This window comes from Orbicella franksi, chromosome 3 (genome assembly GCF_964199315.1).
Source record: "Orbicella franksi chromosome 3, jaOrbFran1.1, whole genome shotgun sequence".
Classification (NCBI taxonomy): domain Eukaryota; kingdom Metazoa; phylum Cnidaria; class Anthozoa; order Scleractinia; family Merulinidae; genus Orbicella; species Orbicella franksi.
Window position 1 is genome coordinate 19,894,869 of NC_138147.1, and position 15,132 is coordinate 19,910,000.

At 40.5% G+C, this 15,132-nt stretch overlaps 1 protein-coding gene and 2 pseudogenes across 1 annotated transcript; 1 reads left to right on the forward strand and 2 right to left on the reverse strand.

Moving 5' to 3' along the window:
• Positions 1-3,458: 3,458 nt before the first annotated feature.
• On the reverse strand, positions 3,459-4,486 carry LOC145482617 (uncharacterized; annotated as a pseudogene).
• Positions 4,487-4,728: 242 nt separating this feature from the next.
• LOC145482392 (uncharacterized) lies at positions 4,729-5,775 on the reverse strand. The gene has a single exon (XM_081461024.1). It carries the CDS (start codon positions 5,773-5,775, stop codon positions 4,729-4,731), a length of 1,047 nt encoding a protein of 348 aa, XP_081317150.1.
• A 2,180-nt stretch (positions 5,776-7,955) lies between these two features.
• Positions 7,956-12,529, forward strand: LOC145482627 (uncharacterized; annotated as a pseudogene).
• Positions 12,530-15,132: the final 2,603 nt, after the last annotated feature.

Consider the following 15,132-nt stretch of genomic DNA (forward strand, 5'->3'; position numbering starts at 1 on the left):
TTGATATAGGGGTTTAGGTATCTACAGTACAGTATAAAACAGACTGAAGCATTACTTCTCTTGGATGCGAAACACTTCTAAAGGTATATGGTAACCTTAAACCAGGAACTTATTCCTTCCTTCCATTTTTTCTGAAACAATTTATGATACAGCCACCTTTATAGCAGAGCTCCTGACGGCCACCAGAGCCCCATAACCATAGAAAGCAGAGCCCCATAGCTATAGAAACAGAACCACATGCATGCATAGAAATAGAAAACCATACAACTCTTTTTTCATGGTCTACATGGCTAGCGGCATGGATCGTGGCATGTGTGCCCAATGATGCGGAACGTGGCAGCCATACTCCAGCTAAAACCAAGTTATGCAGCCTTGGTTTAATCATACATACATGATATTGGACATCCATGTTATTGTCCATTGACAGCTGTCAAAACAAGGTATCCGCTGACCAGTATCACATGACCATATCATGGGCTCAGGTTTAGAGCCCATCAAGGTCACAAGTTTTTTTTTTAAGTTGACTGCTGACCAAGTACTGATTTTCAATTGGATCCCGGGCTAAAGCAAGGTTAACTTGTTGATCAGGGCTAGGTTGTTTGGAAGGTATACAAATGTTTGTCACCACTTATGTATAATGTAGTTTGAGATTGTTGAAACTCAAAACAGAAGACCAGACATTATAAACAGAAAACCTCAATGCAAAGTGACAAAACTCAAATCAAAATTCTTGCTTATTCTGGGTTAGCTTAATCTGGCTTTGAGCAACCCGGCCCAGGAGCTCCACTTTTAGGCTTAGCTAAATCTATTATATTACAATGTTTACAATTGAATTACTTGTGGCGTGAATTTGTACATTATTTTATAATAAAATCGTGCATTGCTATTTGCCTTTATGCTGTACATCAATCAATAGTTCAGTTTCTTTTCATAAAATATGCTATTAATACTCGCTTTTAAAATTACTGGAATTCTACACAGCCTTAAGACACTTCCCAAAAGTGCGATACAGTTAAAAGTATGACAGCTGTACAGTATTCAGAACAGCATACAGGAATATAATGGGATCCATTCCTCATCACAAAATTGCAACATTCACAATAACAAAATCTCTCTGGAATAAATGGTAAAAATAACACTACTACAGACAATTGAACACACGCGAAGGTTTTGATGCATATGTGCATTTGGTCAGTCAAGTCAAGATATATTTAATTGACACATCAGTAACATTACAGCTAAATAGATAAAAAATATATCCTACATGCACCAAAGCTAAACACTTAAACCCCCCCAAAAATTGAGAAGAGGGACTGTACATCCCTGACCAAATACAATGGCTCTAATGGAATCAAACTCAGTGTAGAGCTTTCTTTGCATGCAGGGTCACTGATTTTGCAGAAAACGTAGTTCATGTTTATGTGCAAAAAGGGGATATGAAGGTGCTATTAGCAATTTACCAGGTTTCAGAAGATTGTATGGACTTAGTATTTTGGTAAATTATATTCCATACTTGCTGCATCAGCGAGTTTAGTGCAATACTAATCATCCACTCGACATTTCAACAACAACAAAACCGTGGTAAACTACATTTATAATATAAGCTGAGAAATTTCGGAGTTTTGATTGGTTGATAGTATCACTACTTATGCATAATAGTGGCATAGCAGCAAAAATGGATGGTACAACAAACAAGGCTAACATGACAACACTGAACACAGTTACGTCTTTGCTTTTGTTTTCAAAAAAATGGCGCCAAGGTTCCCGGAAATTTCCTTTGAGGAAATAGAAAAGCCTGCGGAAAAAGCAATAAACAAAAATGCAGTCAAAACTGCTAAGACGTGGATGAATGTTTGGAAGTCGTGGGCAGAAAGCAAGGGTCTTAAGGATGACATTGTCAAATACGAAGCTCAAGAACTAGATGAATGTCTTGTGATTCTTTGCCGAAATTCGCAAAGGCAATGGCTCCGATTATGAGCTGAACAGCCTAAGAGTTATGTTACCTGTCCTCTACAGACACCTCAAACAAAATGACAGCAACATATTCATAGCAAAGGACTGAGAATTCGTCAAGTGCAGACAGGTCCTGGAAGGAAAAGCAAGAGCTCTTTGGTAAGGTTACTATCAGTAAAACCTTTTTTGATTCCAAAACTGTTATATGTGTCATCTATTATTGAAACACCTTATGATATATCACGGTGGATGGAAAAGATGATTTACAAATTTTTGTGTAAGGGTCCAGATAAAGTTACGAGAAATTCAGTAATAAATACGTTAGAACATGGAGGTTTGAATTTAACTGACATTGAAACGCAGATCAAAGCTTTAAGGCTATCTTGGATCCTTCGCATTTTAGATGAAAGGAAAGGAACATGGAAATCGTACTTTAATTTTCTTTTAAGAAACCATGGTGGAGCCTTTTTTGCTAAGCTGTAATTATGATGTCAATGATCTTAGCCTAAACCGTACTGGCTTTTACGCTGAGTTGCTTCTATGGTGGGCTGATTTCAGAAGGTCGCTTTTCGACATGAGTTGTGTAGAAAACAATTTGGAACAATAAAGAGATTAAGATAAATAATAGGCCTGTTTTTTATGCAAATCGCTACAGTCTGGATATTACTTGTTTACACGATTTGTTATTTGAATATGATAATGTCACCTGTTACGAGTGCTTTAAACACAGGATTGCATACTAACTTCCTGACCTCGACTGCCTTGCGGACCTCTGTTCCAAAGTCCTTGAAGGCTAGAGTGTTGGTGAATGAGTTTGACCCTATGATATTAGAAGATGCTCACAAGGGTTTTGATATCAAGTCTGCCAAAAACAGACAATTTTACAAACTTTATTATCCAAAAAAGCTAAGTTACCAAATATGTTAAATAGGTTAATTACTGATTTTGACGTTGAAGATATGCTCAATAAAATTTATCTCTTGCCTCAAACTGTTGTGAATGAACCCTATGTATGGTCCTTTCAGTACTGATTGTTGAATTACGTATTGTTTACAATCAACCCACGTGATAACGAGACGACAACAGTTTGGGCTAAAAAATGTTTATTGGACAGTCTGAATAAAACGGGACCCTACTGTACAATAAACCAACAACTGAGAGTGGAGGGTGGTCGAACTTACGTCTCCACTCCAGATATCAAGACAACTGACACGAAATCGAGAACATTAACTGATATACTGAAATCTCTCACTGGTTAATTAACTATCATTAACTAGTTAATGATTTCTCAATCAACCCACGTGATAACGAGAGGACAACAGTTTGGGCAAAAAAATGTTTATTGGACAGTCTGATTAAAACGGGACCCTACTGTTCAATGAACTAAAAACGCCAAGAAGCCCAAACTGTAGGGGAAAGGAGGATTGACAGGAAGGCTGATTGACAAAACATTAAATAGACGTGGACGTAAGTGAAAGAAAATATTAACCTGTAACAGAAACGTACTAAAATGTAGCTTGCAGTTTATGTGCCATAGCTTGACACATGTTTAACTTTTGTTTATCAGATAACTCTAAGTAAATAAGGTAGGCATCGCTCTGCCAATCTCCCAGAGACTTGATCATTTCCAAGGGAAGACCACAGTCAAATGCGAAAGTCGCACCGCCACGTCGGAAACTATGTGGGTAGAAAAAAGAAGGTTCCAAATGAAGGAAAGAAAAACCGAAAACTGCTTATATGTGATAGGGTGAAGCTGGGACCCAAAAAGCACTGAAAAAAGGGGGGTGAAACCTGAACCAGGTTTTAGGGTTAAATGATGGCGTAAAGCAGCGATTGGACACAACCGAGATCACGGAATACGGGGCAGCGGCAATGTAAAAGCACGCTGCTGAAACTGAATGGTTTTTGTCACCCTGACAAAAATCTGGGCACCCGAATCAGTGAAAACAAGATCTGCTCTTGTAATGACCTTAAAAGAAATATCCCGGAGATTATTGGTAACTAAATTAGATTTGTGTAGCAAAGTAAAAAAGGCTACCAAAAACAAGGCCCACATGGCTGCACGCAGGGGAAGCGAAAAATCGAAGAGAACAAACATACCATGTAAAATGTGAGGCGTAATGGCTGATTTACGGGAAACGGCTTGCCCCAGAAAACGTTTAGCACCACGTAACAAAAGTGTAAACCGATAATCTGAGCTCCAAGTAAGCTCATATCCTGCTAATTGATGAAAATGCTTAAGGCTACTTATATGGTTTAAAATTGTACCATAGGCTCGCTGATGAGCCACTGAATAAGCAACATGGAGACTAATTGATTCGAGAGAAATAGGAAAAGTGCAAAGAGAAAACTGTTCACAAAAGTTCCTAAAACTGTGGGCATGGGCAGCCATATTCTTCTGCGTGGATGAGGCATGGGCCAAAGAGACTAAGCGAGACGCCCAGGATTCTAGAAATACCGGTGAGAAAACATCTCCCATCTGGAGTCGGACATGTGGCTGGCCTAGAAAAGGAACAAAAGTCCATGTCATCATAATACATCGAATGAAAAACAAGAGGGCGCAACTCCTTGAAAGCTTAATGTAAGATCCAAAAGGCTACACAAGTGATGGAATTTGTCGCAGGCGGAAATGTCAGAATGCCAACGGCTGAGATAACCAGCTAATTGGTTATGTCTGCCCAGAACGTGTTCGACCCGGACTTCAAAGTCAAATAGCAACGATGTAAACCAGAGCTGTCAAAGGCAACGTTGCATAAAGGGATTGGCCGAGGCAGATCAATTGATAACAGCTACCACGGTTGAGTTGTCGGAAGAGATAATAAACTTGGAACCCTGTAACTGCAGTGCCCAATGTTTGACTGCGACAACAATGGTAGAAAGTTCGAGCGTGTTAATATGAAGTGACGAAGACAAAATGTCATCTGGGAAAATAAAGCGTATACAGTCTGATCGACAAGTCGCGCCACCGCCGCATAGAGAAGCGTCAGTAGCAAAGTTAAAGCATTGAAAATCCCATAAGAAGGGTTTGATTAATGATACCCGATTGAACTGGGGGAGGAAATGAAGCCACCACTGGATATCTAATTGCATGTCATTAGTAATTGAGTACCGGTGATGAGAAGTAGCATTGCAGGCTTCAAGACGATTAAGCAGACATGCCATGCATATTCTGCCAGGTTTTACACAGGCAGTGACAAACGAAAGTTTTCCTAAAAGCAACTGAAGTTGTTTTTTAGTAATCGATGAACTTTTTGTCCAAACCCGTAATTGGGCGAGTAACCCCATTACGTGAGCTGCCAGGACCTCGAGAGTAAACGTGGTTGTGTTCACAAGTATTCCAAGACAAACCATTGTTGTAGCTGGAGGACAATCCTCAGGGGATGAATCTAAGCCAAGTTTAAGAAACAAGTCACCAAGATGATCAAAGGCTTTCTGTGCATGCGAGGCAATCTCTGCTCCATAAAAATCATCAAGATAAACGTCCGCTAAAAAATCAGTTTTGGTGAAAATGTGTACTACGGCGCTAGTTGACCTTTGGCAAATCATCGCAGAAGAATGCAACCCAAAAGGACAACAGGTGTTGAAGTACAATTTTCCGTCATAGCAAAAACCTAGCAAATGGTAATCTTTGGGATCTATAGGAAACTGTCTATATGCCCGCCGCAAATCTTTCTTAAAAATAAGACAACCTCGTCCTTTCTGTAGAATAAATTCCAGTAATCGGTTGATTCCCGGTAAGTGCAACTTGTAAGCATCACCTAGGTAACTGTCTGAAGGAATGCCATCGTTGACCAAATGACCTGGCGGAAAACTTAAATCCATAACAACTTGACACAATGTTGACCCTCGTTTAGGAACGGTTTGTAACGGAGAACAAATGGCGGGCTGCGGAAAGGGAGAATGATCAAATGGTCCGGCCAAGGCATGCCAATGCAGTTCTGTATTGATGTATTCGCGCACGTGGGAATCGTACTGTGTTGCTGAAAGGTGATTATGCGATGTAGAGGAAGGAAGTGATGGTGCGGTGTAATTAATCGGCCAGCCAAAAGCGAGAAATTCAGCCACAATGTTATCATGATAATCAGCTAAAAGAATTCGCCAGACATTGGTGAGCAGCGACGTTGGTACTGAAACTCTTGCACCGAAAGCATTTGGTTTGGGATGTTGAGAAGTGAGCAGATGTCAAACCACTATGGAGATGTTAAAGCTTGTCCAAAGTTCATGTCCATGTCCGGTCCGAGTCAAAACATTTGAATGGTCGAGATGATTGACAGATTGTTGTCATTGGGGGGAAGCTGGAATGGGAGAACGACGTTTCGGGCAATGCAGCATGGGGTGATCTGCTTTGCAAACACAACAACGATGATCTTTGTAATTCAGTAGATCTTTGTCACATTTACAGGCGCCCGTATAATTCCACGCCTTGCATGCCTTAGTCGTGGTGTTGTTGTTAGACATGGATGTGGCTGAATTATTAAAGATGCCCGACCCAACTGGCGGGGCATCTTGTCGAGTGGAATTTCGCAGATCGGAATCACGGAAAAAGGTATTGGCTTGATCCTGAATATCTTTGGTATCTTGCCACGCAATACGTCGTTGTTCAACTTGCTTAGCAATGAACTTGTGAAATGCACGAATGCTAGACCATGTATAGCTTATTGATTTTGTCATCAATAACTCTAACTGGGACAATAAAGCCTCCTTTTCAGCGACTTCATATCCTTTAATCATTAGTAAAAAACCAGAGGCAAACTCAGAAAGATCAAGTTTATCATACTCGCCTTGCACGCCGGGGACGAAATCTTGCTGGCAGTCGATGGTTCATTTTGGCTTCCTTGTTACAGTGGGATCTTTGGTGCTAGCATCACCGAGGTGAAGCTCTGAATACATTGAATGAAGAGGGCGTTCCCTTTGGCTTTCCAAAACTTTAAGTTCCAATTTGAGCTTCTCCTTTTGTAGTTGGACTAACTGAAGCTATTGGTTGAACGTCAAAGTTGATGTTGGGATCGTGTTCGCTTATAGCAAGGATGTTGATGTATTCGACTTTGAAGAAGAAACAGGAGGCTGTTCTTGGGATGAAGGAGCTGATCTACTATCGAGTGTTGGCCCCAAGAGATTGTCGGAAAACAGAGAGTTGACGGGCAGGTCATAAACAAAATCTACATGGTAAACCGGCTTAGTTCTACGTTTTGGACGAACACCTTCAGAAGCAGACATTGTAAATTGTACTGAGCTTGGAATGGTAAATGTGATGAAATCAAGCTTAAGTCTCCACTCTGGATATCAAGACAACTGACACGAAATCGAGAACATTAACTGATATACTGAAATCTCTCACTGGTCAATTAACTATCATTAACTAGTTAATGATTTCTCCAATATTAAGCTTTTAAAAATTGAGTTGTTGACTGATCAGTGTACCTTTTGTGATCTAAATGAAGAGACTCTGTATCATCTTTTCTTTGAATACTCTCATGTGCAAGCTTTTTGGGAATGCTCCATTGATTGGTGGTCAGATGTCTGATGAAATTTAACGTTGACACTCAAAGATGTTATCTTGTGTTTTTTAGAAAGGAACGACATATTAAACTATCTGCTGATTCTAAGTAAATTATGTATCTGGGAATGTAGGAGGTCAAACTGCCCTCTAAATTTTAATTGTTTTTATATAAGATTGAAGTAAAAAAGAGACAGAAAGTCATATTGCTGTAAAGAATGGGACTCTTAACGATTTTAATAGAAGATGGGGTCTTTTTCTACACTAAGAACAGCAAGGATGGCTTGCTATGGTCACTTTAGGTTATAATTTTTTTGGTCAAATTAGGGTTTGTTAATGTAATCTGTAAAATAATTAGGCATTTACCTAAGTTATTGTTATGTGTGTGTGCATGCATGTGTAGCCTTTCACATTTATTGATGTAATTAAGTACAATGTGGTTAATAAAGGTTATGAGGAAGAAAAAAAAGAGCTCTTTGTGAAAAAGGCCACAGAAAACAACCTAATGCAACTAAAGTACTTACTGTCCAAGATGAAGAGCAGCTATGGAAAAATCGTGTACTTGGCGAACAAAATCCAGTCACTCCTTCATACTCTGTGGTATCTGCTCACCCTTCATTTTGGTCTGCGAGGTTGCCAAGAGCACCATGAAATGTTTGTTGAAGATTTTAGCTTGAACAAAGACGACCAAGGCACAGTATGTGACATTCGAAGAAAACCCAAAAACCCAGTCCAGTTCTTCAAAACATATCTTGCCCACAGACCTGAAGAAATGCAAAACAGTGGCCCATTTTATCTTGCCATTATTGAAAAAACAGAAATCCGAAGTGTGGTACAAGAAACAGAGGATGGGTGTCAATAAGATCGACTCCTTCATGAAGAATATGGCCTTGGAAGCAGAATTGGATGTAGAGGGAAGAAAGTTAACCAGCCATTCGGTAAGAAAAACAGTTGTGAAGAAGCTGAAGGTCTCGAATCAGCCAAGAAGTGCTATCATCAGTGTAACAGGCTACACAAGCGAGCAGACTACAAGGAAGGCGACGAAGCAGAACAACGACAGATTTCATCCATCATCAGCTCTCCTGTCGGCCAACAGGTTCAGAATTCCTGCCCAGTTCTTTCCAATTTGCCCATGCAGTACAAGTGTACAGCGACGCCAGCCTGCCAAACAGTAGTCTACCACTTTCATGGCTGTCAGGTCACGATAAATTACGGAGCTGGCGTGGGTGTTTTTCAACAAAGCAGCAATTAAACACTGGAAGAAGCTTGCCCGTACCTTTTCTTAATTTGTGGTTTCACTTCATGGCTGCAGTGACTGCAAAAACCATGATTTGAAAATAACTTTCATTGAACTATTTCATGTTGTTTGCCTTCAGTGGTTTGAACTGGTTTCACAAAATACTGTCAATCATTTTTTTCATTAATGTAAAAAGATTGTTACGAATCCAGACGCCTGTGTTTGTTTTTCCAACTTTAATGAAATAAAGGTCTCTTGTGTGTTCCCAAAAATTTCTTGGCTTTTATTATAAACAAATAATAGCATGACCTGTATGTGGTATTTGGCAATAATACCAACTCGTAATATTTCAAAATTTTCCAAATATCACTCACTGCTTCGCGGCTTGTAGTATTTTGGGCAATTTTGAAATATCACTCGCAGTATTGTTGCCAAATACCACGTACAGGTCATGCTATTACCTATACAAACACAATATGCATATCACTACAGGTGACTCAAAAGAAGGATGACAGAAATGTTACAGAAAATTCGTTTAAGATTGATTATCATTCCAGTTAAAGCCAAGAGATGCATTTAGAAGCCAGAAAATGCCCAAAATCTCAAAGACTTGAGATGTTCAAGTTTGATAATTATTCGCGCTAAAGCGTAATTTGAATATTATTTTTGCCTACAGCTTTGCAGTCCTTTTTTCAGTCGTAGCTTTACCAGTCTTTTACCAATAACCTTAAAAGAAATTCAGCCAAGCATTTCACTAAACCCAATAGATTAAACAAACAAAAGAAGGAAGTCTCCATAATTTGTAAACACAATATGCATGGCAACATATGAGCGTCAAAAGCTGTCAAAGATAGCAAATCGATGGTTTTCCTTCCTCCAATGGTAAACAGAAGAAGAAATTATAGCAGTCTACAAAGCGGCTGTCCCTACTAACAGAAAGAACACTTCAAAACTCCCCTGGCGGTTTTACAAATACAGTTTTATTACTTCTAGACATGAGGTTATCGGTATATGGTGAAAAAGACAGACAACTAAGCTTATTTGTTTACAATATGCAACTTAATATTCAACAACAACTCTAGTCTGATTGTTTGAAATTTTTCAAATTTCTCTCCATGTTCCAAATCAGATAATCAGGGAGACTTAAAAACTCCTATTGAAGATATAAGTTTAACTTGTAAGCTTATCTCGCTGAAGCAACCAGATAGTTTTTATGGAAAACGCAAAAGTTTCTTTGTCACAAAGTCACTTACCACAATTTGGCAGTTGACTTCAGTTTGAATCCTATAGGCAGAAACTTCCAGCAAGAGTTGCAAAGACTGAACTGAACTAATCTTTTCAATAGATCAACGAATTGACCACTTTTTCCCAATCTGTTTTTCCTCTAAACACATGAAACATGTTTAATTTCTCTTGTTGATCACCTGATGAAATCATGCGACTTCTTGCATGGCTGCACATCTCGACATGAAGTTCTGTATTCTTCTGAGTCAATTTTGGTTTGCTCTGCCTCACAGCATTGTTCAGTACTATCTCGCCTCCTTTCTAGCCCTGGCCCACTCTTTCGCGATCTTCCTCGCCACTTTGGCTGTTAATCCTTGCTCTCTGCCATCCTCTTTCATGTTCTACTTTAGTTAAACCCTATCTTGAAAACGTTAGATCAACGTCTTCGATTGTTTGTTGACATAACAAATGGAAATGAGGTTTTTTCTGACTTTTTTGAAAAATCCCACCAAGAAAAGATTGCATTCCTTAGCTTCCTCATGAGGGCTATCTCGAGACGCCTCTCCCCCCCCCAGAGTCTGTATGGATGGATGGATGTTTGTTCGCTTGTACCCTGATGTCATTACCAAATTTTCTCAGCTTGATGAATTACCAATTCTCCTTACCCATGGTGCTTCATTGGCACGCTTCGTGCCGTGATGCCCCGCTAAAAATTGAAGATTAAGCTTAAAAAGAAAAGAAATTGAACTGCAGGAAGAAATCCAAAGACTAGACCAGCAAATATGTGGCAATCAATATTTCAACTAAAATTTATTGGATAACTACAAATTGGCTAAGAAAGAATTAGAAGATATGTATGATTCAAAAAGAGGAGAGGCTATGTTTAGATCCAAAGCAAGATGAGTTGAACAGGGAGAGAAGCCAAAAAAGTATTTCTTCAACCTGGAGAAAAGGAATCACGATAGAAGGATCATTAAAGGAGAGGGTCACTCCAAAAAGCTTATATTTTTGTCTTCACCTATAGCAAGTAAACATTCAGCTTTTTCACCCACCGAAGTTTCAACCACTAAGTGCCTGCTATCATGAAGAAATTCATCTTGACAGAAGTGACTTCAGAGGCTGCCATTTTGAACTGTCCTTGGCAACCAGGCTGTGTTTATGTGACGTAATTCCGCCCAACTTGAAATTGGCGGGGAGGAGAAAAACCTGCAACCGACTTTGCAGCGTTCACAAGGTCAGTAAAATGTATTTTTCCAAGCGATTATCCACTTCCTTTTCTTTACTGCTTTCATTTTTCAGAGTTTCGATCGCTACAATGAAGCCTTCCACGAAAACCAACTTTCAATATCACAAAGAAGAGGAATAATTTTCCTCATACCAAAAACTGAGGAAAACTTAAATGAAATAACATACTGGCATCCAATAACCCTTCTTGATGTCAACTATAAAATTGTCGCTAAGATAATAGCAACATACATCAAACCCTCACTTCCGTCCTTGATTCATTCTGATCAAAAAGGCTTATAAAAGGAATTTACATCAGAGAGAACATCTACCTATTAGGTGACCTAATGACCTTACAGACGTTAACAAAATCCCTGGAATTCTTCTTTTTGTAGACTTCGAGAAAGCCTTTCATACTTTAAAATGGAGTTTTCTCCATCAAGCCTTGGAAATCTTCAACTTCGGGCCTAGGAACAGAAAGTGGGTCTCGATTCTGTACAACAATAGAGAAAGTAGAGTGATGAACAGCAGGTACAGGACAAATTATTTAAAGTCTCTAGAGGTGTAAGGCAGGGATGTCCATTAAGTCCTTTTTTATTTGTACTTGCATTGGAAATTCTGGCACTAAAACTCTGCCATGATCCTGGCTGTAAGGGTATCATACTACCTAATATACTTTATTTTCTTGATGTGCTAATTACTTACTTGATGTACTTTACTTGCTTGGTGTACTTAACTTGGTTGAGGTACTTTACTTGCTTGATATACTTTACTTACTTGGCATACTTTACTTGGCAAACTACTTGCTTGGCATACTTTACTTACTTTACTTGCTTGGTACACTTTATTTGCTTGATGTACTTTACTTGCTTGCTTGATGTACTTTACTTGCTTGATGTACCTTACTTGTTTGGTGTACTTTACTTGCTTGGTATACTTTGCTTGATGTACTTTACTTGCTTGATCGATGTACTTCACTTGCTTGATGTACTTTACTTGCTTGGCACACTTTGACTTGCTTGATGTACTTTACTTGCTTCATGCACTTTACTTGCTTGGTGTACTTTACTTGCTTGATGTACTTTACTTGCTTGGTATACTTTATGTAATAAATCAAGGTGAAGCGAATTGTAGATCTACATGCTTTAATAATCATGAAGAAGAATGAATTGAAATCCTACATTACACAACATGGATATCCGATTACCGATAACATGACTCCGCACGTGACTAGATTATAACATTCCTCCCCCTTAAGACTTTTGCTATTCCAAACAAAACAAAAAGAAACACTGAGCAGAAGCGTAATAAAATCAATCAAATGTTTTTCACATAATGATTCTTGCCAATCGCTAATCAATGTTCAAAAGCAGTGTCATAAGTTTTAAAGTTCATAGTCTTTGAAACGGTCGGGTAAACGTCGGTCGCGGACTGGGCATGATGGTTTAGCCTCTTGTGCATCAGACGAACTCATGACCGGCTTGGTTGGGCTACTCGGTTGGGTTGCGTCTGTTGTGCAATCTACCTCCGACCCCACTCCTGGTACTAATATCTTAGGATTTGACTTTGTTGGGTCTTGGCTGTGGCTTTTCTGCATATGGTCCTGATGTCGTCGAACAACTCAACCATCCGGTAATTCGACTAGGGCTGAGACTGGGCCCGTCGTCTGTACCACAGTTCCTTTTTGCCAGGACTTAGGGGAACTGAAGTCCTTTATGAACACAGGATCACTGGCTTCAAAGTCCCTGTGTTTGGCGTGGTGGTTGTGGGTCTGTTTTTGATGTTCTTGCTTCTGTCTCACCAGACTTGCAGTGTTGGGCACTATGAGGTCAAGCTTAGTTCTCAGCTTTCTCTTCATCAGCAGCTCCGCTGGTGTAACCCCTGTTGTCGTGTGTGGTGTTGTTCTGTACTTGAGCAGAAAACGTGACAACTTGTCTTGCATGGTTCCCTCTTCCATCTTCTTTATCCCTTCTTTGAAAACTCTAACTGCTCGCTCCGCCTGTCCATTCGAAGCTGGATGGTATGGCGATACTTTGTTGTGTTTGACGCCATTTTTTGAGAGGAAATTCTCAAATTCCGCACTTGTGAAATTGGGACCATTGTCGCTGATGATGGTTTCCGGGAGACCATGGGTCGCGAAGATTTCTCTCAACTTCACTATGGTGGCAGCTGATGTTGTACTTTGCATTATGTGGACATCCATCCACTTGGAATGTGCATCGATCACCACTAAATACATGTGACCCTTATATGGCCCTGCATAATCAACGTGCACCCATGACCAGGGTTGACCGGGCCACTCCCATGGGTGGAGAGGTGCTTCTGCTGGGGCCTTCTGGTGCAGTTGGCATTGCTGACACTTTTTTAACTGCATCTTCTAACTCACGATCCATGTTTGGCCACCACACATAACCACGTGCAAGGGCTTTCATCCTTGATATGCCCGGATGGGCTTCGTGAAGCTCGGCTATGACTTGTGCTCGTCCTTGAGGTGGTACTATCACCCTGTTTCCCCATAGAACGCATCCACTTTCTATGGTTAATTCTGCTTTCCGGCTCAAATATGGGTGTAACTGCACATCCTGGCAGTGGTGTGGCCATCCATTAAGTGTAAACTGGTGCACTTTTGAGAGAACAGGATCGCGCCTTGTCCATTCTTGGATATGACGTGAGTTGATTGGGGGTGTGGTCCAGATGTTCTAAGAGCAAAACTGTCTCTCCAGGTACAGGAACAGACTCTGGCCTCTTGGACAAGGGGAGTCGACTTAATGCATCCGCATTGGGATTTGTGGTCCCCGTTTTATAGGCAATTTTGTACTCATATGCTGCCAAGGTAAGGGCCCACCGCTGAACTCTTGGAGAGGCTTGTTGGGATACTCCTTTCTTCTCGTTGAAAAGCCCTTCCAGCGGCTTGTGATCAGTCTGTATGGTGAACTTGTGACCGTACAAGAACTGATTAAACTTCTTCACTCCAAAGATGATGCTGTGTTCAGTGATCTTGAGACGTAACCAATTGGGCGTTCTGTTCCATCTGCCATCTGGTGGGAGAGTACCGCCCCTACTCCATAATCTGAGGCATCACTCGCCAAGATTAGTTCCAGATCTGGCTGGAAATGTACCAGGAGGTTTGCAGACTAGAGTAGTTTCTTGGATTTGTCAAAAGCCACCTGCTGCTTGGTCTTCCAACACCACTTTGTACCTTGTCTAAGAAGCTTGTGGAGTGGTTCTAGTACTGTAGCAATGTCTGGTAGGAAACGGTGATAATAATTTAGCATTCCCAGAAATGCACGCAGCTGAGTAACATTCTCAGGCACTGGGGCATTCTGTATGGCTTCCACCTTAGCTTCTACTGGCTTGATACCACGACCATTGATCTCATAACCACAATAGGTGACGTCCGGCACCATGAAGAAACACTTTTCTTTTCGCAGCCGCAGTCCAGCTTCTGACAGCTTCTTGAGTACTGCCTCTAAATTGGCAATGTGATTGTTGTCGTCCTTCCCGCTGCTGAGAATGTCCTCCATTCGCACAATGACCTGAGGAATGCCTTGCAAGAGGTTTTCCATCGTCCTCTGAAAAATGCCAGGTGCAGAGGACACTCCAAAAGGCAGTCTTGTACTGAAATAGGCCTTTATGGGTGTTTATGGTGGTAAACTTCCGAGACTCCTCATCTAGAGTCATCTGCTGATATGCTTGCGACATGTCCAGCTTGGTAAATTTCTCACCACCTCCCAGGGTAGCGAAAAGATCCTCTGTTTTCGGTATTGGATAATTGTCCAGTTTGGACACTTGATTTACTGTTAGTTTATAGTCTCCAGAGATCCTCACAGTCTCATTGGGATTTGCCACAGGTACAATGGTTGCTGCCCATTCTGAGAATTCCACTGGAGATATAATTCCTTTACGCTCCAATCTTTCGAGTTCAAGTTCAACATTACTTCTTAATGCGTAAGGTACTGCTCTGGCTTTGATGTATTTTGGTTCAGCGTCTTGATCC

What these genes read in the sequence shown, in the direction of transcription:
- LOC145482392 (XM_081461024.1), bottom strand. Translation starts at nt 5,775, where the DNA reads ATGGATTTAAGTTTTCCGCCAGGTCATTTGGTCAACGATGGCATTCCT.